Raw genomic sequence first — 27354 nt, 5'->3', positions numbered from 1 at the left:
CATTGCGAAACAAAAGTGATGTAAAAATAAAACGTATTTACACATCACTATTTAAAAAAAAAAAGAAAGTTAAAATTACCTAGGAATTGACACAGAATTGCGCACCATATATACGGTCAATAAATAGTCATATATATATGTGTATACATCATCACTTATTACTTACTTTGACAGCAGATATTCTGCAATGTATGCCGACTTAAATATTACATTTTATGTTATTAGTAAATGACATTCCGAGTCCATAATTTAATTTAATAAAAGGGCATTACTAAAATGGTAAAAGTAAAACTGAAGAGCTTAATTCATAGTTTATCTGTCAAAGTAATTTTGTTGGTTGAATAAATATCGTGTCAAAACAAGTTAAGAGCAAATGAGAGATAATTTCTTTCGTTATTGTTAAGTACTGTAAACATTGGCTACCAAGCATGAGATTTAAAATATTGTTTTTCCATTATCCCTGTAATTACTGAGTCGCTCAAACTTTAACATTTTAACATTACATTAGCAGCCTGTAAATTTCCTACTGCTGAGCTAAGGCCTCCTCTCCCTTTGAGGAGAAGGTTTGGAGCATATTCCATCACGCTGCTCCAATGCGGGTCGGTGGAATACACATGTGGCAGAATTTCGTTGAAATTAGACACATGCAGGCTTCCTAACGATGTTTTCCTTCACCGCTGAGCTCGAGATGAATTATAAACACAAATTAAGCACATGAAAATTAAGTGGTGCCTCCCCGGGTTTGAACCCGCAATCATCGGTTAAGATGCACGCGTTCTAACCACTGGGCCATCTCGGCTCTTTCAAACAAACTTTAAACCAAAACTCAACATAGCTGTACTGAAAAACGTATCCAGAAGACATACCAGCACCACTTTTATTAAGTCAACAATAGCTTTAAATAGAAATAAAGTAGCGATTAAATGTAGCTAAGTTACTTATCAAGAATTTCAGTTAAAACGAGTCGCGGTGAATATACTTCATTTAATTAAAGTTCATTAGCAAAATCAAACTGCTGCTATAATTTCAGGCATTTTGTTATAAATACGGATTCGTTTATTCAAACAATTCGCTGTTGACATTTCACTGTTTTGAAAAGTAACGAGGTCACATGTAAGTGGTTTAGTCGTTGGTGATGATTTAAAAAAAATATTAACCGTTCATTGTGTACATACATAATCAGCCTGTAAATTTCCCACTGCTGGGCTAAGGCCTCCTCTCCCGTTGAGGAGAAGGTATGGAGCATATTCCACCACGCTGCTCCAATGCGGGTTGGTGGAATACACATGTGGCAGAATTTCGTTGAATTTAGACACATGCAGGTTTCCTCACGATGTTTTCTTTCACCGCCGAGCACGAGATGAATTATAAACAAATTAAGCACATGTAAATTCAGTGGTGCCTGCCTGGGTTTGAACCCGAAATCATAACATAACTAACCTAACCTAACCTAACCACTGGGCCATCTCGGCGTATAGTTTAAAATAAAATTTAAATAGGTAGGTTAGGTTAGTCTAGCAAACAGGCTATAAAATATATTGGTCATTCCTTACATTGTCAATATGGACTAACCGAGGGAACTTAGTCCCGATCTTCAATTGTTGTTGTGACTGCAACGATGACTTACTGACCAGCTTTTAAAGTCAAATAAAAAAAAAACATTACGTTTTTCTATCGACAAATTTTCAGGAGCCAGGACTATTGAACATGGTTGTGTTTTTTCGTGGTTGTAAAAACGGCTGTAAAATATTTTTTATTATAAATATGAATTGTCATGAGTATAAAATACTTGAATTTCTATCAGATAAGATCGTAATCAAAGAAAATAAATTTAAAACGTATTTTCCTTCAAAATTGTGATGCTTAAAATATACATTTTGTTGAAATACAACCCGAAACAAATATGAAGTGATTGGGACAAGTCAATTAAATATTCAATCCACGAATTTCATGTACTGAATAAAACATTTTTTGACAAAGCGACGCAACGAAATTATTTTTCAACACAAAGTATTATGCAACGATTGAATGAACTCACCGAAGTTAACATTTTATTAAACTAACAAGGCTCCCTTCCATTGATTTCCTGAGTTTTGGGGTTTTCCGAGCGTGACTCACGCATATTATAATTATTACGACTTAACTAACTGAATTTGATTTTTAAGAAACGAGCTACAGGCAATGTTAATAACAAAAAAGTTATTCGTAAATGTCGAATTTTTTTTTGTATTTTATATTCATAAAAAATACTACCTTACCTTAATAACTTTAAATCAATTTTGACAGTAAATTTGGAAACTCAAACTGTATACATACCCGAGGTATCTTTTAAAGAATTATAATTTTTAGTGTTAGTCTTCTAAAATTGTACATAAAGTATAAAATATATTTATTTGAATTTTTAAATATTTGACTGCTCTGATATTTATTTTTGCTGAGTTCGATGAATAGAGATGTTTTCCTTTTAATAGCTCTAGTTTATCTTATTTTGCTACTGGTTAAAGTTAAGCCTGTAAATATCCCACTGCTAGGCCTGCTCTTTTCTTTGAGGCACATTTTTGGAGTTTTATTCACCAGGCTGCTCCAAAGTGAGTTCTACCATGCTACTATATCCATGGGACAAAATAGTACCAATAGATAAGTATCTATTCTATTATATCGTATTCTAAGTAGAATACGCACTTGTTATTAAAATTTCAAATAACGTCAATCAATTGCTACCATTGATATTGATTGAAGATCAAATGACGCGCCTTAGAGGTAAGGCCCGTCGTATGCCGTGGTGATATACAGCATAACGCTCTCATATGCTGTCATACCTCTTTCCGCCGCTGCTCTCTATCTGTCATTTGTGTGTGTGTGCGTGTACATACACACACATGTGTGTGTGTGTGTGAAGCGACACAAGCGAACAAAATAAATATATTTATTTTATTTACAAAACTCACTGCTTTTATTTGTTTTCTGCCACATTTTTTAAATTTTTCAGTTCTGCTCCACCTTCTGTGATATTCTAGGTTTTTCATAATAAGCTGACGTGTATTGAGACGATGCTGAGTTCAATATCCGACACGATTTTTCATGCCTGATTAAGTTTCAATGATCAAATTCTCGAAAGTATTGTATGAATGTATATTTTTCTCGTTACCACAATGATTGATGAGTCAATATCGTGAAACGTTTCGCTTGAATTATTTGGAAAGTGATATTAAAAATCACTTAGTGATTTATGATTTGCAACACTAATGTGCACCTTGTTTTATGTTGAGCCCATTTTCGCTAGAATTAAGAAAATGGAGTGTATGGTAGTGTGGGTAGGTCAAGTTCGAAAAACATTTTCTACATTGACGTTAATTCCAAACTCATAATTATTAGAATTTAAAATACTGAAGCATTTTTGCATTTAAACTTCGAACATTTCGATTCTTATTAAGCATTTTTTGAAAATCGAGTTTATAATTTTTTTCTGCTAAAATATATAATATATTAATGCTATATATCAATTTCTAGGCTCATAATACGAACGTTTAACAGAAATGTTTTAAATAACACTTTATTTAATATTCTACTTTGTTGTGTAAATAAAATTTTATGACTTCATCTCGCTTACCTGGTGAAGGGCTTTAGAGCTGTAAAGTTTTATGGCTAATGTTCTCTCTTGGACTAACTAAATAAATGGAAAATTATTTATTTATAAAAAACTGAAAAGTTTTTATTAATTACATTAAATTTAAATTAAAACTAAATAAGACTTTGCTAAACGGGTTCGTAAAAGTCGATTTGTTAAAAACGCTTTATAAAATCGACTTTTACGAGCCCGTTTTAATCTTCAAGTAACGACTCTCGTAACAGCTCTTCATAGAGTGATTAATTATCAATTTGAAATATACTAAGAAGAGCCGACAAGAAATTCAGTTACACTTTTGATTTCATTTCAGTGTATGTGTTTATATACAGATATATAATGGCATATAAGTTTTATAGTTATATTACGTCACAATAATATGAAAGTAAATTAATTCAACTCTTATTTTATTTCTTGAAATTTTTATATAACATTTTTTTTATATGATATATATTATTGAAAGGGCAAATAGGTCACCACCAACCATATACATTGGAACTGTAAGAAATATTAATAATTCCTTACATTGCCAATGCTCCACTAGGGTACTTAAATGTCACTGGTGAATGTAGTTACAGTGGCTCATTCATCTTTCAAACTGGAACACAACGATACTAAGTATTGCTATTTAACGGTAGAGTGTCTTATGAGCGGTACCTATCCAAACGATCTTGCATACACTAGCCCTACCATTAGGTAACTGTGTAAAGAATTATTCGATACTAGTAGCATATCATCTGTTATTTTTATGCATATTAGAAACCGCTACGAACATATGGACGGTTTTAAGGCTTATTAAGACGTTGACCTTCTTGGTAAAACTGAAATACCAGTTATATATGAGCATGGCGTGGGTAAAGAGGTATCGTATCGATTATGATTATAAGTATCGACGACCGTACCAGGAGTGACTTCGGGTCAATCAGGAAGAGCACACGTTTTAACATAATTGGGTGAAAGTTACGTGATCGCATGTTATATAATATGGAGCGTTAATTTTTATGTTTATTATAAAATTTTATAATCTTGGTAATATAATTTTATAGCTTTTAGTAGTGCCAAACAGACTCAGAGTATTTAGTATACCGGTATCGTGTAGAGGACGCGTCAAGCCGTCGACTAATTAATTTACGTTAATGAAACCGGAATATTTTATAATAACTAGTTACTCGTGCCGGCTTCGCACGGGTTTAATAAGAGTCTACATAAAATGTGTATCTACATAATTGAGGTCGAACGCACTGAAAATGCTAGTTTTTTGGCCTTGGGACTTCGCTGGCGTACACATCTCTAAGTTTCTTGACAATCCGATGAATAGTTCTGGAACGAATAGTGAATAAACATAAACATTCATTCACATTGTTTCATTTATATAAAGCAGAAAAAAATATAAGTTTTTTGGAATAATTCGTTTCTATCTATATTAAAGTAAGTCAAGTATAATTTGATAATTAAATTGTAAATGTCTATAATGGTGATAATTGCCGATTTTATTTGCTTATTTTCTGAATATGTCGAAGCGTTTTGTTAGTAAATAAAGTATGATAATTACAGTAAAATATGACTTGTAGATTTACATATATTACAGACTGTAAAACACCAGAGAACCATTGAGTTTGGCAGACGGAAACTTAGTGTTATAACTTAAATTATTCATAGTTGCAAATAAAAATATTAATATGATAATCAACTGAGGGTTTTAAATTTTACTTTATTCATTTTTACTATCTGAGTTGAGATCGCCCAGTGGTTAGAATGAAAAAATGTTAACGGGCGCAAACACACGCAAGCACCACTGAAATTTTATGGGCTTAATTTGTGTGCATAAATCAACTTGTGGCTGAAAAGGAAAACATTTCGAGAGTCAGAGGGGGATTTATCCCAGCAGTGGGATATTGAGAGGCTGTTAGTTTACTTACTTTCACGAACACAGTTTTGTTGAATTTTATAATAACAGTTGTAGTTCGGAACTCCGTTCTACTAACGTTCTTGTAAATTGGTTTACAATTCGAAGGCTTGATCGTAATGAGGTAACACACAGGTTGACAAAGTCAGTATTAATATTTATTTTGCATATTTGTTAGTTATATATATTATGATCTTATCAATAAAAAAAAACTTTTTAAGAAATAATCCTTTACTTACGAGCAAGAATGTTCCATGCTATAAAAGTAACAAAATTTAAAATATAAAATTGTCAAGATTTTAAGTTTTAAAAGATTCTTCAACCATTACACGTTTTCTTTGTTATTCTTGGTAACACTTTAAAACTAAATTAACTTAACTTTTATCTCACAGTTTTATTACAAAATATATACGGGCATTTAAAATATCAGTAAAATTGTGTGCCGATTCAGTGCAATTTGGAATAAGACAATTAAAATAGTTACTTGGTTAAATTAGTTACTCGGTGGTAGAACTTTGTGTAACCCACCTGTTTAAGTATCATAAGATATTATTTCTCTAAATAGTAATACTTAGTATTTTTGTATTCCGGTTTGAAGGGTGAGTAAATCAATATGTATACATAAAAAACAGAGCCGAAATGGCCCAGTGGTTAGAACGCGTGCATCTTACCTAACCGATGATTTCGGGTTCAAAGCCAGGCAAGCACCACTGAATTTTCATGTGCTTAATTTGTGTTTATAATTCATCTCGTGCTCGGCGGTGAAGGAAAACATCATGAGGAAACCTGCATGTGTCTAATTTCAACGAAATTCTGCCACATATGTATTCCACCAACCCGCATTGGAGCAGTGTGGTGGAATATGTTCCAAACCTTCTCCTCAGAGGGAGAGGAGACCTTAGCCCAGCAGTGGGAAATTTACAGGCTATATATGTTATGTTATGTACATAAAAAACTAAACTTCTTAGTTTTCGAGAATGTTGGCGCATTGGCATAAGGAATGGTGATCCTCTACCATCGGGTGGCTTATTCGCACCTCCGATATATATTTAAAAAATAATAATAATCAGATTCTACAGAAGAATATCTAGAAAGGAGTTTGTCACCATTAACAATTAATTAAGAAAACGTCTAATTTTCAATGTTAAAAATGACATTTCTAGCACGTCATACCAATTTGGAAGAAGTTCGAAGTATGATATAAGAGGGAATGAAATTACAGAAAGTAATATGCGATATTGATTTAAATAATTATAGCAGCTAAATGATATACGTATCAAAATAGCGTGACACCTTATTACAATGTTTGTATAAATTAAATGATTGTAAAAATGTTGTAAGTCTCAACCAGGTCCACTGGAAATTAGCCATTAGGTAAATTAATCATAATGATACATCCTGATATAACATAAAGTAATGTAGTTCACCAAGCAGAATAAATCCAGAGGAAATATAATTGTATTAGTTAAGAAATTCAATTACCAAATGTGATCGTTAACCTAAAGTATGGAAATTATGATCAAAGATACGAACATCTGTTTCCAATTTTGGTTTTATATCGCACATTATTATGTACAAGATTATAGTATATAATAATTATAAATTTTAAAGAAACATGGATTCATGATTATTTAATTTTCATAGCATAATATTTATTATACAAATTTAATACTAAATAAAAATTATTATATTACACATTCATAAACAAAAAAAAAAACTCCACGGCTTATTGGTTATTCCTCTTTTAAATAAAATATTTTATTTTATAGAATAAAAATATAATAATCTTGTAGAATAAAAGTCCGGTCTATTAAAAAAGTTTTAGTTAAATGAGGATTATTACCATGAAGGCCTTAACTCTTTTAACCTTTTTTTTTTTCTTTTAACTTAACCTTAAGGTCAAAAAATATTTTTGACAAATCTAAATTCGAATTTGTTGCGTCCGTAATTCTTCTCGATATTTAAGTGTCATAGATTAAAGAATTATTTTTATAAAATAGTAGTTACACTGCTCGTAGTTACACTGGCTCACTCACTCTTCAAACCGCAACACAATAATACTAATGTATTGCTATTTAGAGGTAGAATGTGTGATGAGTGGGTAGTAGTAGGTTCTTCACATTTACCGGCGGCCTTGTACAAAGCACTATGAACAAGTCAGCCCATACATGACCCACTGTTGGGCACAGAATCCACTCTGCTGCTATATTGCGGATTGGACGATTTAGATGAGTAAGAATTTCTTATTGCACTTTAAGGTTCCTTTGCGATGATTTCCTTTAATCGCAACAACTCAGTGGAACACGATTGGACTTGGACATGTTTGAATACGGGAGGATTCGTTTTAGCACTTATTATCTTATCTTTTCTGAATAGTTACAAAAAAAAATGTTATAATAAAGATAACATTTTGTTACAAGTCGCATATATCTTAAGAAATCTTAATCATACCTCATATGACTTATGTGCCCCCACCCTTGGGAACCAAAATGTTATGTCCTACTCACACTTCAAACCGGAACACAACAATACTATGATGAGTGGATGGTACCTATCCAAACGGGCACAAAGCCTTAACACAAATATCTATCTGATATAATATCCATTACATATAAATCCAATCAATAAGTTTCAAATGTTCAACATATAAGATACTGTAAACAAACTATATCAACTATGTTGAAACATTTTGATAAAACTAAAGGAAATTCTGCTGAAGGTTTTTCAAACTTGATCTCGCTATCCAGGTGCAGTTCTATACGTTTGGATAAATTAAAATTTTAGCTATCTCAATTTGTTAGCCTGACCTAGATCATTGTAGTCTCTATTGTCGGATTGAATCCGAATTTTCTCTAGCATGAAGATTTGCACAAACGTGTTGGTCAATTGGTTGGTTCTTTTAAAGGATACATATTGTATAGTGAGCAACACAGAGCGTAAATTTCGAAATATAATTTTTAAATATATATACTCGGAGGTTTTGCAGAAATATTTATTTATACATAATATTAAAATATTCATGCGATTTTCTGCAATGAATACAGACGTACAAAAATCCTTACGATAAGTGCTTATGTTGAAAATGAAAAAAATAATAATAATATAAAATGTAATTATATATGATTATTACTTGTTTAAGATTGATGAAAAACTACTTAACTTCTGAGTAATAAATCAGATTCTGCTCTCCTCAAATCATTTTCTTAAATTTAATTGAGTGTCAGCAAAATGACTGAATTCATTTTATGTTATCAGCACAAACACTTCAGTCAGTTTGATGAAATCAGTTGAAAATTCACTTATAATGTCGGTAAAGCTTGTGTACAAATTGAGTTCGTATAAAGACCTACTTAATATAAAAACAATTCGACAACTACGTGCTTAAACAGCATTGTAATATGATACCGATTCTCGAATATCACTGGGTCATCTCGGCACCTATTTTACAAATATTATAATATAAAAAGTAAATACTCGTATTTTCTATATTCTCGAAAACAGCTCTAACAATTTGAATAATATCTAGTATCTGAAGGTTGGTTTTTGTAGACACCAGGAAAATTAGATCTGCTTAAAAAATAAATACTGATTTTTTAATATTATTCTGATCCATGATTGAAATGGAAACCTCAAAAACTTTCAATACCATAGAAATTTCGATGTAATTGATTTCATTTATTTTATCGGCACATATAAATCGAAAGTTTTTTTTTTGTATAAGTAATGTCTTAAGCGACTTAAAAACAGGAAAATGTAAAACTCATCTCTAGAGCAATAAGTGCAGATAGCATAATAGATTATTATCCTTTGGCATCATCAATTATTTCCAACCTTGGCCGAGTAAACGTATCTCTATTTAATGCTTAACAATACTACCACAAACACAAGCAAATAACAATTGAGGTTCTACGCTCGGTATCATTCGCTCTCATTCAGCATTCTATCTCACAGAAAGCATGAGGTGACTATTTATCATCCGGTCGCTATCACAATTTCCATTCAAATACGAAACAGAACATTCCAGAAGACAAAGCTGCAATGCTATACTGTAAAAACTCACTTCGTATTTCACTCGTGAAATGTTGAATTCGACTTACCGTGATACGCTATTTTGATCCGTGTATCCTTCAAATGTTATTAATATTATAATCAATGTCGCATATGACTTTATGACATTTCACGATCCTGTTGTGTGATGAGTTTCAAATTAGTTTATAACTCTAGGGATCGTAATTATAATATTTAAAGAGTAACTTATAATCTATTAATCAAAAATTTTTGAGTAATTTTATACTTTTTACTTGGTGGTAGGGCTTTGTGCTAGCCCCTGTGGGTAGGTACCACCCACTCATCAGATATTCTACTGTCAAACAAATACCCAGTATTGTTGTATTCCGGTTTGAAGGGTGAGTGAGCCAGTGTAACTACAGGCACAAGGGACACAACATCTGAGTTCCCAAGGTTGGTGGCACATTGATGTAAGGAATGGTTAATATTTCTTACAGCGCCTTTGTCTATGGGCGGGGGTGACTACTTACCATGAGATGGCCCATTTGTTCGTCCACTTACCTACATCATAAAAAAAATTACCAGGCATTATTTTTGTCTATGCGTGTGGTATATAGCAGGCCCAATCTAATGTCCCACTGATATCCACTTCCTAGTAATATTTAATTTCTTATTTTCCAATTACTTACACAAATATAATTATTTGAAATCACCTCATGTATTATATCGCTTGCGATACAATATTATATCAACAAATTTTTTAACATTGCAGCTGTCACGAGAGTCCGAATCAGAAGTTAGTTGACGTTAGTTCTAGCTGAATTTAAATTTATCAAACTCACGGCTAGCAGAGTAAATGGGTCAAGTTATAATCCTCTGGGTGTGTGAATAATTATTGATGCTAATCCCAAAGCTGGTTGTTAAGTCCAATCAATGCCTATACGATATGAAATAACAATTAAGTATTAACTAGGAGTTTCCCATTTGTTTTTTATTGTTACGTTGGAAAATACGCATGAATTTTAGACTAATTCCCTTTTTGTTACGTTGGAAAATATGATGACACAGATAAGATTATAAGTTTAACAATGAAGCCGATACATTTAACATTCTTAATAGAGTTCTTTAGTCAAAAATAACTATTGCCACTAGCACAGCCAAAAAAATGTATTAAATTCAAAATCCATACTTCTATACTAATATTATAAATGCGAAAGTAACTCTGTCTGTCTGTCTCGCTTTCACGTCAAAACTACTGGACCGATTTCAATGAAATTTGGTACACAAATAGTCTAGAGCATTAGAAAGGACATAGTCTACTTTTTATTTGGAAAAAGTGCTGTAAGGGGTTGAAAAGGGGGATGAACGGTTGTAAGTTGTTGAAAGTATTGTTATTTTTAGGACTAGAAGCATATAACTTATATTTTAGTCTGTATACTTATAAACTAACATACCATGACACCCACTAAGGAGCGAATTTTTGGAAATTTTACCGCTAAAGGGGTAAAATAAGGGTTGAAAGTGTGTATAGAAGTCCGTCATTTTTTAAGATAGAAACATGAAACTTTATTTTTGGGATACTTATAAAAAATAAGTAGATACGTATTTAAGCGTTTCTAAATATTCTACCACTAAGGGGTAGAAATAAGAGTTGAAAGTTTTTATGGCAGTCGTCATTTTTTAAGCTAAAAATAGAGTTTCATATTTTTACAGGATTTAACATTTACAGGTTAGTCTGGAAGTCCGTCATTTTGAAGTTAGAAGCTCGAAATTTTATTTTTGGTCTACCGATTAAAAATGAGTTGATTCGCATTTAAGTGTTTCTGGATATTTTACGCCTAAGGAGATAAATTGGGTTGACATTTCGTATATATGATAGTCTGGAGGACCGCCATTTTTGACGTCAAAATAACGGTAATTTTTGAAGTTAGAAGCGTGAATCTTTATTTTTCGGCTACTGATTAAAAATGAGTAGAAACGTATTTAAATGTTTCTGCATATTCTACCCTAAGGGCTGAAATACACAAAGGTCTTAAATTTACGTAATATTTTAAGTTAATTGTAAATATATTCATATTCTACGCGAGCGAAGCCGCGGGTAACAGCTAGTAATAACATATTTATTTCCACCAAGTTTAAAATAAAATTAATATAAGCTCATTGATTTTTATAATACAATATACAGTGATTATTATTAGGACTCAATATGATGCACGCTTTGGACATTAAAACTGGTATTCAAAGAACTTAGTATTGTATATATTAAAAAGAGGTAATTTTATTTTTTTGTTTTGTTTTGTTTATGATACAGAGGTGAATTGACATCACAATCACCGATAATTGGGCGTAGACTTGATGTCAGCTTGCACTGAACTTCATTTGAAATACGTCATGACAGTGTGACAGGTGACAGGAGATAAATCAGTTCGAAATTCGAAACACGCGTCCGATTAGTTAGTTAATTATGTTTTAATCTGTTACAATGATAATTTTATCATTAGAAATTTAATCAAATTTCGAATGATAATGGAATTATTTATTTATTGTAAATTAAAATATCTTGTGAATTTAAAATCATAATGATGTTTTTTTTTATTATATATTCTAATGGTTATAGTATAATTCATAATTAATGTCTTCGATTTCAAAAAACAGAATATGTAATAGAGTTTTTAATAAACACATAGATTATAAATATATACCGGAATAAAGGTATACTATAAAGGGATTGTGTTTTTTATACTGAAAGATATATACCATATCTTTTGCAGAGGGTTGATTGGCATGTGACGGGGGGCGTAGTGAGCGGCATGCTGGCCGAGCGCTCGAGGCGAGCCGCGCTCGCCGGGCTCGTGGCGCTGATCGCGCTCGGGCCCTGCTCGGCCGAGCTCGAAATTACAACCGCTATTGCGTTTGGTGAGTATGAACTTTTTAATATACTTGATTATTTAAAATATCAATATTTATTAGTAACGTAATTATTATGCTTGACTTATCGCCTGTTCAGTGGGTATTAAATAAGGGTGTCCATCCCGAAGCACTGGATTTAAATACTTGTATCTCTTACCCAGTTTGTTATTAAACTACAAGAGGATATTGTATTAGTACGCTCTTACAATATTCTTAATTTGAGATAGGCTAGCTTTATTTTATGCTACCGTAAACTACACTGCGTATTCGCTAGTTTTATATATTTTGACAAATCCAGTTAGGCCTTCGAATTCTAATACCATTTCCGTTTTTATTAATCAAAAAGCCTTTTAAAATAACGAACTAGTGAAAAGTTTTACCGAGCTCGAATAACCCGCACACTTCTGTTTAACTGCAATTTAATCTAACCCACAATCTGTCGGGATTAACAAACTTTGAGAACCGTAGTCGTTTTAAAAAAGTTGACAATTCTAACTGGCGTTTTTTAAGTGCGGTTAAAGTGACTACGTTGCTTAAAACTTCTGGGATTTTTTTTTTTTAAACGCTAGAGTAACAATTATTTTTGTCGGACGTGGTTTTTATTTAAATACTGCGTCTTTCGAACTTACCCATGCATATGCACGAAATGCATAAATGTGCCAAGTAATTGTATAAGTTTGTATTTTTATTTGTCTGTTATAAGCACTTTAGAATATAATTAAAATCTCGATACTTTGATATTTAATTCGAATTGATATTTTAATACTGTAATCATCATTATTAAGGACCAACGCTGAGATTAAAAAAAAAGGCAATAAATATTGTCCCAAAGTTTTTGATACACTGATTAACCGACCGATAATTCTCTTACTGAAATATATATATGAATTTGTATTTTTATATATATATTACATAAAAAAATCATATAGTAAATATTGTTGTTTACGATGTAAATAATATAGCCCTGCGAGTTTATTCGTTTTTTACAAATAATCCTGAATATATTTTATGTTACGTTATGAGCGTGTGTTGATGAAGAGAATATAAGCCGAAATATTTTTTTAAATGGCTTAACCCTTATTTTATTATTTACCTTTATTTTTATTACAAGAACATGTAATATGAAACAAACTACTTTATTTTTTCCTAATACTTCAATTTCAAGGTACCGTGTCATAATTACAGATCCATCAAAACGCGGAGGTGCCATGTATGGTGATGGATGCTCCACGGTGATAGAATGCGGTTTTGCGGATTCCATATGTGACAGCGTGCAAAAGACTTGCCGCTGCCACCCGGAGTTCGCCGTCACCAACTATGTGGACAAATGTGGAAAACGTAAGTCTCCATTAATAAGTAAATAAAATAATAATTCAAGTAGTAACAGGCTGCTGAACAGTCCAAATATGTTTTCTCGAATGTCACTGTTTTATTTTAGCCGGTCAATGTTTTTTATGTTATATTTAGGCGTACGTGCAATTAACCCAACTGATGGTAAGTGGTTACCACTGCCATGGAAATTGGCACTGTGAGAAATCTTAACCATTCCTTATATTGCCAATGCGCTACCATCCTTGAGAACTAAGATGTTATGTCACCTATGCCTATAGTTATACTGGCTCACTTACCCATCAAACTGGAACACAATATTAAGTATTGCTGTTTAACGTTCAAATATGTAGCCACTCAGACGAGTCGGCACAAAGCCCTACTATTAAAAGTAAACGTGCAAATGAGCTTTGAACTCCAATTGATGACACCATGTCCCAATTATTTAATATTTTTTTTTAATTTAAAATCCGTAGGACTCGCTACTTAAACTGGGCTATCTGATAATCATCATAATCAGCCTATATTAGTCCACCGCTGGACATAGGCCCCAAGGCCACTGAGCCCAATCCTCAGCCCTTCTCATCCACCTTCGATCCTTCTCTTCCACCTTCGAACCTTCTCTTTCACCTTCGGCCCTTCCCATCCACCTTCAGCCCTGCTCTTCCAGCTTGGACCCTTCTCATCCAAATATCTGATAATAAGCCTCACCATCGTCTCTAGTCATTGGATTGTAAGAAATGTTAATCATCCCTTTCATCAGCTCATTGACTCTTCAAACTGGAACACATCAATCGTGAATGTTGTAGAATACCAAGTATCAATAGTACCAAGAAGGGCTTGGACAATATCCCTACCTACCCATACGTGAAAATACTCTTAGATGATAATTATGACATTATTGAGAATTATATCGTAGAAAAATTACACAACTTGTATATAAGCTTCTGGCGATATATGATATATTAAAAATTCATCAATCAATATAATATCGGCATAAAGCCTCTTCAGACATGCTAATGCATCCAATACGGTTCCATCAGTGTAAGCGGATATTTGAATAATGCCTTCGGAGTATTACCAACATCTTCGTCTATGACGCCATTATGTAAAAAACAATATTGTAACACTGTGTACGCAATTAAGGATTTAAGTCTGTTTTGACTGAGCGATTTTAATGTGCAACTGTTATTTAACCAAAGTTCAATGTTTTTAGCCCAGTAGTTAGATAATGTGAATTTTAACCGATGTTTCCGAATACAAATCCGAGGCAACCACTGATTTTAAGTGCTTTGTGTTTATAATTCAATTTGTGTGGCGGTGAGGGTGAAAAATATGCCGATGTAGGTTAATGTATTAACTCCAAAATTTACCTCAAAAAGGAGATGAGGTCTTAGAAGATCCAGCAGTGGGTCACATACAAGTTGTACTTTAGTATGTTTATTGTCAACTAAAAGCTAGATAGCTAGTTACTTAAAAGCTTTTATTAAGTTATTTATATTTTATTTTAAATTGGAGTGAATATGGCTTTCAAATATAATTATACATTTTTTTAAATGTCTTAGTACAATAAAGGGTAAATATAAATAAAAAATAATTTGATTGACACAAAATTTAACTTGAAGTGCTTTTACGAGTATATAATAAATTTTTGCTTAATTACACCTTACCTTCATCCTTTGTTCACGTTTATTTCTCATGGGTTACGTTTTAAAGCCTTCTGTTAAGGAGAGGGTGTCCAAGTGCATAAAACGTTATGGTAGATTATCGATTCCTTAAAATGTTTCCTTGCATGAGATGAATAACGTACAATAAATAATTAGCAACTGTAAATGATGTTTGCCCGTGTGTTTGATCCGACATCGGAGAAGATTCAAGTGTACAAACCGTTGAAGATTAATAATATATTTATTTATATTAAAAACATTGGTATGAGCTGGTGTGTGCAATATTAATTTACATCGTAACTACGCCACCGACCATGAGAACTAAGATGTTATGTTGCTTGTGCTTGGAGTTAAACTTCAAACCGTAACGCGAGGATACTTAGTGTTGCTGTTTGGTCGATGAGATTAATAGTGATTACAAATACATAAAATTATTTTATAACATAAATGTTATAAAATGATCGTCGTTTGTCATCATCGTCGTTGACAAACGACGTAAAAATAACATTTGTTGCTTACACACCCCAAAATTTGTTTTCACTAAACGATTCGGTTATTATCTTGGTCCTTACTTGTATAATAAGCTGAATGCAGAACTGTTTATATATAAATTGTCACTCAGCTCAGTGTAAAAAAATGGTATTTGCGTTCCTGCTTAACAAGACGTACGATGAAACAGAAAAATATAATACTTCTATAACCTAATTTCAACTGACCCATACACACATACACGCACGCACACGCACGCACACACACGCACGCACACGCATATACAGTAACACGCACGAACACTCCCGCACCCACAAAAAAAACAAAAAAAAATCATACCTCTTAATCATTACCTATTTTAATTTAATTAATTATTTACCTATAAACATTTAACATAAGGTACGTTTTGTAATACCCAGGCGATAGATCTCTAATGTATTTTAATTATTTCAACTTTCGGGGAGAGGACTGATTATCCTTAACACAGGCTATTTAATTTAGCCTAGCTAGGATAGCCAGTACTTAACCTGTTTTTCTTTTGATGACCATATTATATTACACATTAAGTCTTTACTCATAGTGCAATCATGTAATAGTTTTATAGATGTTTTTTTTGTGTGAAATAAAAAAAATAATAATTTATGAGTAACTATAATTAGTATTTCATAAATAAATTACAAGCTTTAATCCGCTTTGCTAGAGTTTTTCAAACAAACTAATACGTACCTATTCCCTAAAAGCGGTTTAACACGAACCATTAAATAAACAATTAATCATTGTCATTTACATAAAAAAGGGTAGGTCAATGTTTCATATAAAAATATAAATTTCTAAGGATTTCATATTAGTTTCCACCCCAACATGAGATGCAGTATACAATGAGAGATTGGCATAATGCATAATAAATTCTTTTAATCACTGAAAAATTTGCAACATGTCTTAGTGTTTAAAAATATAAATTAATTTGCGCACTCTGCTTGTTAATAACTCTATATGATCTTTAAAATTTAAACGCTTGTCAAGAACAATGCCAAGATATTTAATTTTTTCAGACGAGGTTATAGATGGACATTGACAGCTTGGGTTGTTTTTTGGAACAAGAGTGAAGTTTGAGGAATACTGGAGTTTTTGGTTGAAAGTTTGAACGAATGGAGAAACTTACGACATTAGTTTTTGTAGCGCTGATTGTAAGGTGCAGAGAGTGGATGCAATGCAGGACGGAGTTCAGTCCATTCTGGGCTATAGTTTGGAGTTCAGGCCAAGATTTACCGATGAAGGTAATAGCGGTATCGTCAGCAAAGGAGACAATTTGTCCATTGGGTATATGCATTCCACAAAGGTCATTTATATAAACAAGAAATAGAATTGGCCCCAAAATACTACCCTGAAGAGTTCAAACTTGCGGATTCTTTGTTTTGACGATAAATAGTCCATTAAATCACAGCATCATTAATTATAATTCATTTAAATATACATTGTGTTAATACTTGTAGTAGACTTTATATATTTCTGATTAGCCTAAACTTAAATCGGTAGAGTGACTTCAACTAATGAGTCTGGTTTTCTGTACCAACTGTATCTTGTTAATATTTTATTTTCAAATAAACAAACAATCATTTTGAATGATAATTATTGTTAGCCTTAGAAACTATTTCATAGCTAAGCTCAAATCATTCAGTCAGTCCCTATATATTTAATTTGGATTTTAATAACTAACTGTTCCAATGCAACCCGCATGGATAAACATGTAAGAGCATTTTACCCAACACATGAAGATTTTCTTACGCGGAGCACAAGATGAATTATGAACACGAATTAATCACTGTAAAGCTCGGTGCCCAGATTTGAATTTACAATATAAATTAAGATAATGGTGTTTCATTCACTGGCCTATCTTGATTCTGCCTTTTGTATATCAACATATTATTACAAAAAATAAAATATTAATATATAAAATGCATTACATCGATTAAACACAGGCGAGCTGGTCCGTCGCGTGTTGCTACTTCTTTGAGTATATAATGCAATACTGTAATCATTCGTGCCAGGTCGTTGTATCTACGTAATGGTTTTAAAATATATTTTAAATTGTTGTAATTATTTCTTTCAATTATAGACCTTATGTTAAATGCAGTATAGTGGCCTAATTTCATTTTGTACATAAAATATTATTATTTTATGTTTATTTATGAAACATCGTAACAAAGACGGATTGTCACAGCTACAATGAGTACCATTGATCAGCATTGGGCTTTGAAACCTAAGTTGGAAGCTGAACTGGTACACTTATTTGGGAAGTAATTGCAGTCATTGCTTCTCAAATCTTTTTTTTTCTTCTATTTATTTTTGTTTTATATTTAGATTGTGTCCGTTTAATTAAAATAGCGATTCATTTTAATAAGATTTTAATTTTATTTTTTTAAGGTTAATTCAGAGTCTAAAGCTTTGTAAGTTAGCAAGCCTAGTATCAATACATATATATTTCCATATACAATGTATAATTGTATATGTTTCATACAGGATTTGATGTAATAGTATAACAGAGCATGTGGTTACTAATCCTCGGGTCTGTCCTTTTCAATTTAGTCTCTATTGTCTACGAGCGTATTCGGTCATATAAATACTTCACACTGTAGAGTAATTTCGTACCGCTATTTAGTTTAATTGTAGCGCTTCAAGCAACTTACCGCGCTATCTTGTTGCGCTACATTTTGTAATTCACCACCTTCTTACTCTAGGTCAAATTTAAATTCGTAATATTGATTTCTCCAGTCTTAATTTTTCTTACGAATTAAGACAAGCAAATAGGCTATTTAGTGATCAGTGGTCAACTTTGTACCGTGAAAATAAAATACTACTATCTAAATAAAAAATCATAATATTGGTAATAAATGTTTTTTTAAATGTTAGTATAATTTATCCACAGACGTTCTGTCCGTGTTTTTGTTACATCATAACTAGCCCAACCCGTGGTTTTACCCGCGCGATATGTATCCTACTTTATAGTATCGTACTTTACAACATATAAAATCAGATGATGATATTTCATATCAAGTTTCATTTAAATCGGTTCAGCAATTTAAGCTTGAAAAGGTAAGACAGAGTTACTTTCGTATTTATAATAATATATTTCGAACCTACGTGACTTGATATTTACAAACACTGAAACTGGTACGTTTATTAAATAAAATTCCTGTCGTAATAAATTACACAAATTTAGCAAAATAAAACTTAGTAAAATATCGATCAGAGGATTAAATAACTGTTTGGTGTTTATTTAATATTGTTCTTTATGATTGTACCGCATTATAACTACTGTAGAACTAAATTGATTGTAATCACCCACTTATCTATATGCTTTGATTAGGCCCTGCTAATGAGTATGGTCAATAAATTAATATATAATTTATCATAAAATAGCAATGATTTGTTTTATTTACTTGTTTATAGGGTTTCGTGTAAGCCCGTCTGGATATGTACCACCCACCCTTTGTATTAAGTATTCTATAATTAAACAGCAATACTTAATATTATTCTATTCTAATATGAAGGAAAATCAAAACAAAAAAACAAGGAATTGTAATGTAACATAAATTCTTAGTTGACAAGGTTGGTGACGCGTTGGATTTAAGTAATATTATATATGTATATCTTAAAGCGCCGATGTCCCTGGGCAGTGGTGGCCACTACCAGCAGACCAATCAACACCGCCTACCAATGTATAACCAAACATCGTACTTTTTTTAATATAATTGCAATAATAAATATATTTAAAAAATATTATGTTTGGTTTGAAGGGTGAATGAAACAATACAACATGCACAAAGGACAAATCATCATAGACCCAGCGGTCGATGGTGCATTAATTGTGTGTACAGTGCTTGTTCTATTTCTGGGAAGACACTGACCCTTGTTTTATTATAATAATAGTATTATTAACACGTATTTGTGATTATTGTATTCATGTGTATATATTATAATATAATGTCGTGTATTATTTCATCAAGTTCTGTTGAGATACGGTGAGGAAATAGAGAGTGGACTTAAGATTACTAGCGTGGGACTATTTTGTCTGACAAGCGAAAAATCGTAGCGGCCCCAATCAGTCGGGAGGTCATAATTTTTTGTCTGCATTTTATATATGTATTTTATCATAAATGTCATGAACTTTTCCAGCGGCTGGCATTAATGAAACATGTGCATTCAACCAACAATGTGAAGAGGCAGTGCTCATGACTGAGTGCAGAAATGAGCGCTGCGTATGCTTGTACGAGATGGTCGCTGAAATGACAGTCGATGGAGGTTTCGCTTGTAATCGTGAGTATTCTTTACCATTTTATCTTAATATATTAATATTATATTTTCAGGGTATCTAGAAACCTAAAATTTAACGTAATATATTCAATAAACTTGTGCTGGGAGACGATAGAATTGCCTGCAAGGCGTGATTATAAAGCGTTTCGTGACGTGACGGATCTACTTTAAATATAGCTTAATAATATACTCTTTAAATATGGTTAGAGATATAAAATAAATAATCCTTTTCTCCTCCAACTATTTTCTACATATTAATGAGAAAGTTCTAAACTAACGATACATTGCAATGTCGGTGATGCACATGTAATAAATTTGACATTTCATTTACTAAAATTATCCGTGTAATTTTCTCCAATGTTCGTGATAAAAATAATGACTGATTTAGAGATAAGTTCGCTTGTTGCACCTAATGCAACTTTGTACGTTCTGTACATTTATTTTTTAACAATCATAATGTATAAAAATTTAAATGCCAGTTCGGAATGTCAATACAATAGCTCTATACTAAATGCATAATATGAAAGTATGTACGGTAATTATAACAAAAGAATTTCAAAATGTTTTGTCTAACTCTCTGTCGGTCTGTCTATTGTTTCGGCTAAACTCGATATGTTTTGTTAATTGGAGTCCAATGGAGAATGAATAAACAAAAAAAAAGGAATGGTCACTCGAAATAATGATGGCAGTAACCTATTGTTATAAACATTGTCTGATTCTATTTATTTCAATTTCTGCTTTGTCATGTAAATGTTTTCTATATTACACGGAATAAATTTGTGACCCACTGAGAAGATGATCCTTACTAACCCATGCGTGAATATTTGGTATCAATTAATGTTATAAATATATACATTAGTACTTTTTCTTTGTAGCGGTGAAACAAGTTGAAGAATCAACTCGTACTCTAGATCCTGCTATGATCGGAGTGTTGGTCGGCATGGCTCTGATGTTTGTCATTATTTGCGTCGTACTTCGTCTCTTTAGCCGGTAAGCTTTTAATATTATCTTCTCAATTAATAACTATTTAAAAAAAAGAAGGACAGTTTGCATGACAACATTGATATTTGTTTTTTTCTTCTATGGAACAAATTATGTAAAATCATAGACTAACACAAACATTTGCAAACATATATATGTATATAGTACTAAATATAAATATGCAAATGAACGTATCATTTTACTATTGGTGTGTTTCGGTTTGAAAGGTGAGTGAGTCAGTGTAACAGGCTCGAGGGCCATAACATAGACCTTAGCTCCGAATGTTTGTAGCATATTGGATTGCCTTACATCGGTAAGGGCGGTTAATGTTTCTTGCAGTGCTTAGGTTATGCTATACATATATTTATAGGCAGGTAATACCTATGTGATTATATTAGCTTGAAGTGTATTTCTTATTATATTTTGTATATTTTCAGAGCAAGATGGAGGGAAAACCGCACCATTTTCAATACACCAAATCCTCGACTAATGAACGTCTCACTGCTACGGGATTCTAAACTTTTGCATTCTCAGGTAACACGATTATTTAAATTATGGGAAAAATATGTTTTTTTAAATACAATTTTGGACACGAATTCCGTTAATCATTATGCCGTGTTAAATGTTAAATCACCACGTAACCTAGTCTCTAGACGCACTGTCTATTTATTTTCGAACATATATTGTTATATTAAGACAAATTTTCCTGCTATATTCTATACCAACTATCAATTCTATTTACCATTTCTATTAGTATGTCCCGTAATTTATGAAGTCTGTATAGAATCATTATTTTCCCTTTTTATCAGTGATTAAACTCCACGATCAGCTACAAAAGATGTTGAATCTCGATTTTTTTTTTTTTTTTTAAAGTAGATGCTTGTGTAATTTACTTTTTGACTTCTAGCTCGAATAATCTTTGCAAATGAAAAAACTTATAGAATAAAGGGTTCAATTATTTTCTACACTATACAGTACGATAAATAAATGTATCCATTATTTTTTTATTTAGTCTTTCATAATACTTATACAACAGTAACAACCTGTAAATTTCCCACTGCTGGGCCAAGGCTTCTCCCTTTGAGGAGAAGATCAAGAGCATAATCCACCATGCTCCTCCAATGCAGATTGACGGATTCATGTGACAGAATTTCCTTGAAATTAGACACATAGTTTTATTGAAAGTTTTGAAACGCCATTTTTTTGCAAATCCATAATGAATATCATAGCTCCCGATTAATTATATCGCGATAATTCTATGTCCAACGTTGTTTGTTTTGGTTTTGTCCTCTTACGGTTGGAATAGACTTTAAATGTTGATAAATCATTTCTTGGATTCATTTCAGGACCGGCGCGGCTCACGCGTTAGTGTGCGTCCTCCATCGAGGCAAGCCAGCCAACAAGAACTTAGACCACATTCGCCCAGTCCTGGTATTTAGGGCATCTGTTTATCGATTTTTTTTATCTATTTCTACGGTGATCTTTTGATTCTTTGATGTGTATCGCTACCAGTGTTACCGCTATTATGTGTTTTTATAATTTCTATATCGATGTGTAATTTTTATTTGCTTGATTTTTATTGGTATTATCGCTGTATGTGTACACACTCTTATAAAAAAAGAAGAAAAACCACACGTACAAGTTAATTTAAGTGTTACGAAAAAACAAAAAAAAAAAAAAGATAAGTCCGAACTACAATATATTACAATGTACCTTTTAAAATATTTTATCTATGCACTATCTGAATTCTTTTAAAATTCACTTCGTTTTTTTTTTTTTATATTTTTTATTAAATTATTTTCAGTTTAAATGTGGCTTTGCCTTCACTTTTTTTTTATTTATCCGATCCGAATACTGTCACGTGACTCATACATTATTTCATTTATCAACAGCACGACCTCACCAAAGCCATCAGCTACACCGAAAAACCTCAGGTTATTTGGAATATAATTTATTTATGCTTTGTCCGCAACGCAATAAATTAATGTATCTATTTGTATTTATGCATGATATTTATCCACTGCATTGATTTCGGTAAAAATGCTTGAGATTTAACAAAAAGAGAACTGCCGAGGGTTAAATTAGTTATCACAAATATGATTAGTGAAATTGGATTATGAATATCTTAGATGTATGAAAGTATAAAATAAAAGCATGAATGATTAAAATTCAAATGTTAATGACTGTATTCAGTGATGGCTAGTATTCATTTCAAATCATTAACGTATCGAAGACAGTGAGAACGTAAATAAATTATGATTTAGCTTTTTGATAAAGTATTCTCAAATTAGACATTGCTTAAATTATTTCACAATCGGGTAATTTATGAGGTAATCACTTAGAACAAAGAATTAGATTTGGAAAAAATACTCAGAATCATATTATAGATACATTTTAAGGCATGAGAAATAATACGTTTGAAAATGGTTTGCTGATAAGCATGCTTCGTTGTATATATTTTTTTCCAATTTTAATATATTTGTTTTAATTTAGGGTCTAGGCGTGGATCAAGAGCTAGCAGTGGACACTCTGCGACCTCACTTAGATCTGCCACGCTCAGATCTCCAACCGCTACGGGACCTACATCTGTAACCGTTGAAATACGAGCACCGGATGTTTAAATACATATTAATCTAAATGCAAGCAATAACAAATTTGTCAATATATAAAAAAAAATAAAGATAAAGATCTATTAGATGGAGTGACATATATTTAAGATGGAGTTATATAGAAGTTTAGTCTTAAATCAAGTTTGCGACGTTTTCAATTGTTTCGATTCAAATCGTTACAGTCGAATGATATCCAGTCCAGCTGCTTACGATATTTGTGATAAACTTCGACATTATATTTAGCTTATATAAATCGATTATTAAGACTTCTTGCTATATTGTAGCAATAACGTGCACTATTATAATCATCATGAATTCAGCCACTTGATAAGTGCCTCAACGTGGAATGCGTGAAGATTGTCAGTCATTAATTATAATATATTATAAGTAAAACAAATTTTAAAATATATTAACAAATAGATTTATAACAGTTTATCGTCGAATAGTTTTATCAATCTCGTTTCAAAATGACACTTCTCTAATATTAAGTATAGAGCACTAAATTAATATATTCAAAGGTATCCATAGGATAATTCATAAATATTGAGTGAAGATTTATAGCTTTTTTGGCAATGATGATTCGCTTTTTGGCATTTTCGTAGTTCAATAGTTTAAAGTCTATTATTAAATTTAAGTCTTAGCTCATCGTTTAAAATGAATCTTCTTTTTTTAATAACCCTAATAAGAATGCTAGATTTGTGATTGCCTTAGATGTTTAATTAGGTCACAGTTCGAAGTAAGCAGGTAAATTAGATCTATATATTTACGGGGACCACCTCCTTCGACGGGAGTGATCTGAGTTTTGATTTAGGACAGTATTAGATTAGGTAATGAAAGCTTCGATGCCGCTTTCAATTTAAGACTTTCGACTCTTAGCTATAATTTGTAATGACGTAACTTTTCGTAAACCATTTCTATGAGAGAGTTGTGAATCGATTCTAAGAATTTTCTTCTCGACTTCGTTTTGTTTTTAGTATCTCCTAATTAATATTGAAAATAATGTGTAAAGATGGGGAAATTTACACATATTAGGTAAGGCTTCGTTGCACCATTGAAGCTTAGACCAAATGTATCGCAATACGCACAAGCGAAATAACGAAAACCGTAAAAGATTTATTATTAATAATTTGTAATCAATCAAAGCATCTTAGATAATTTCATGACGTAATCATCAGATGCGAGTGGTACAGTAATTACAGGGGAAGAATTCTTGTATTACTCGTATATATTCACTATCATTTTTTGACGATGCAAATAATAAATATGATGTAAGCCATTTGTATCTTTAACTAACTATGCTCACAATATATTATATATTTCGAACACTGTGCTAGTTTATATATGTATTAAAATGCTGTAATTTACTTATATGAAATTTTATTATAACTTATACTTCTGATTATTGTTTTATTTCATGTCCATCGTTAACCGGACTAACCAGGAAATGTTATAGTACAAAAATATGTGTGGATACTGCAGACTGAACTAAGATACTAAAAGATATGCTTTATTTGCTTTCCAAGGTGTGAGGTATACTAATAATGCCGATTTCCAAGCTCTAGGCTGCAATTGTGTAGATATTCTAAAGAACATCTCTCAGAAAATGCAATGATATGATATCTGTTTAATGGAATTTTAAAAATAAATACATAATATGTCTCTAATACAGTTTTTACTTGAGTTGAAAAGATGACACGATGTTCACTCTATAAGCTTGCTTTAACGCTTAGAAAAATCCAGAAATATCATGATTATATTGTTAATATAGTTGGTAGCTTTTAAGTCTGGTATTGATTTTATTATTATTTATGAAACGTTCTATTTTTTATATTTTATAATTCGTAATTCGTTCTTCCCTTTAAATTAAAATAATTTCGAGACCACGGCTCAAATGTCCCAATGTCTGTTCGGAGCGTTCTGCTGTTTGTTCTTCTTTTCCTTTATATCGTTTTCTACCTTGATATTCTTCTCTTCCTCTGTGCCCTTCTTGTTCTTTGATATCGTTCCTTTTTTTGTCCCTTGATATTCTAATAATTAAAATTTTTCTATTTTTCCTGGAATCAAAAACTGCTCGAACGATTTACACAAGGTCTTAAAATTGCATCTGATTCAAAATTATAGTTTCCCAATTATGCATCGAATGGTAAAAACGGGCATACGACTCTATTAACCTTAAAAGTTGCAATCAAGGATAAGTTCTTATTGTTAGTTCGTATTCATACTATCATTATATAGAATTATCCATATATTTATTTGTGATCTATTCAAATTAAACATGAATACTAGTAGAAATTAGAATCAGTTCAAATATCGACTGATAAGATTATACAAAGATATTGCTGGACAACTTGTTGGTAGGGATACCACTCACTCATCATAATATGCTACCACTAATCTGCAATATGCGATATTTTAAGGATGAGTGGACCGATGTAATTACAGCCACAAGGGACATTACAATTTAGTTCCCAGATTGGTCGCATATTGGCAATTTAAGGAATAGTTAAAATTTCTTACAAATTTCCAGTATGTGTATTAAATTTGGGCAGTGGTGGCAATTAGTTGGCCTTTTGTTACCAATTTCAAAAAATAAACACTACAAACAAAAATCTAATAAACAAATAGAAATGGTTGAAACTGTGTGATGTTAAAGTCTAACAACGTACGAATTTCCTATTTTCCAAAAAGCGCCATCTATCGAAACATTTTGGAAGCATAAAACAAACAAAACAAAAAAAAAACGGAAAAAATGCGTGTAACTTAAGAGGAATTCGTCTTTATTTGTATAGATGGAGTTTTTCAAATATAGTTTTAAAAAGTAAGAAAAAAAATAGTTCGATGAAACATCTAACGAAATAAATCAGCTATTTATTATATCTATGACGAAATCATAGCTTCAATTTTATCTTGCTATTCTCTAACTAGCTGTTTAATATTGCTTCGTAACAGAATAAGCTTTTAATAAATAAATAACTAGCCTATGCCTTTCCTTGGATTTCAAGCTTGTTTCATGCCAAATTTTATCGAAATCGGTCCAATGGTTTCTCCGTGAAAGCGAGAGGAACAGAGTGAAACAGAGAGGCAGACAGAAATGGTTACTTGTGCCTAGGGAATGCAGTCCCGGGATCCCGGATCCCGGCCTTATTCCAGTCCTGAAAATCCCGGGATTGTAAACGCAATGTTACAGTCAATGTCACACATGACACAACACAATGTCGGCTATCTTTAATTGACAGCTTATTATTATCTGTTTCTTATTTTCGTAATAAGTAGATCTCAACTCAAAGTTGTTTTCTTAGTAAATTTTTATGTTTAAGATAATTTAAAGTCATAGACATTTTGGTTAATGTTTTAGAAGACTATTTTGTTTTTTGTTTGTGCGCATTGAAGTGTTAATGATTGTGTTTTATTTTATAGAAACCTAAAACTCCTAATTGTTTCTTAAGAAGAATTTCATGTTTAATTTGTTAGTTTTAAAGATGATTTCAAGTTGAAGTTGTTTTAGTTAAAAAGTTA

At 31.9% G+C, this 27354-nt stretch overlaps 1 protein-coding gene across 2 annotated transcripts in view; it reads left to right on the top strand.

Annotated features, from left to right (window-relative positions):
• The window catches only part of LOC113395728 (uncharacterized), a 79778-nt gene extending 54541 nt beyond the window's left edge, over positions 1 to 25237 (top strand). The window contains exons 2-9 of one of the 2 annotated variants that reach the window (XM_026633402.2): positions 12311 to 12455; positions 13635 to 13787; positions 20111 to 20251; positions 21124 to 21238; positions 21667 to 21763; positions 22576 to 22660; positions 23122 to 23163; positions 23723 to 25237. In XM_026633402.2, the coding sequence (XP_026489187.2) occupies positions 12350 to 12455; positions 13635 to 13787; positions 20111 to 20251; positions 21124 to 21238; positions 21667 to 21763; positions 22576 to 22660; positions 23122 to 23163; positions 23723 to 23850 (867 nt within the window). In that variant the 5' untranslated portion in view covers positions 12311 to 12349 and the 3' untranslated portion in view covers positions 23851 to 25237. The remainder of the gene's footprint in view (positions 1 to 12310; positions 12456 to 13634; positions 13788 to 20110; positions 20252 to 21123; positions 21239 to 21666; positions 21764 to 22575; positions 22661 to 23121; positions 23164 to 23722) is intronic. The other variant, XM_026633403.2, reaches the window with a different exon arrangement.
• The last annotated feature ends 2117 nt before the right edge of the window (positions 25238 to 27354 follow it).

This window comes from Vanessa tameamea, chromosome 7, assembly GCF_037043105.1.
Source record: "Vanessa tameamea isolate UH-Manoa-2023 chromosome 7, ilVanTame1 primary haplotype, whole genome shotgun sequence".
NCBI classification, from domain to species: domain Eukaryota; kingdom Metazoa; phylum Arthropoda; class Insecta; order Lepidoptera; family Nymphalidae; genus Vanessa; species Vanessa tameamea.
The sequence above is the reverse complement of the archived record's forward strand: the minus strand, read 5'-3'. Positions and strand labels throughout refer to the sequence as shown.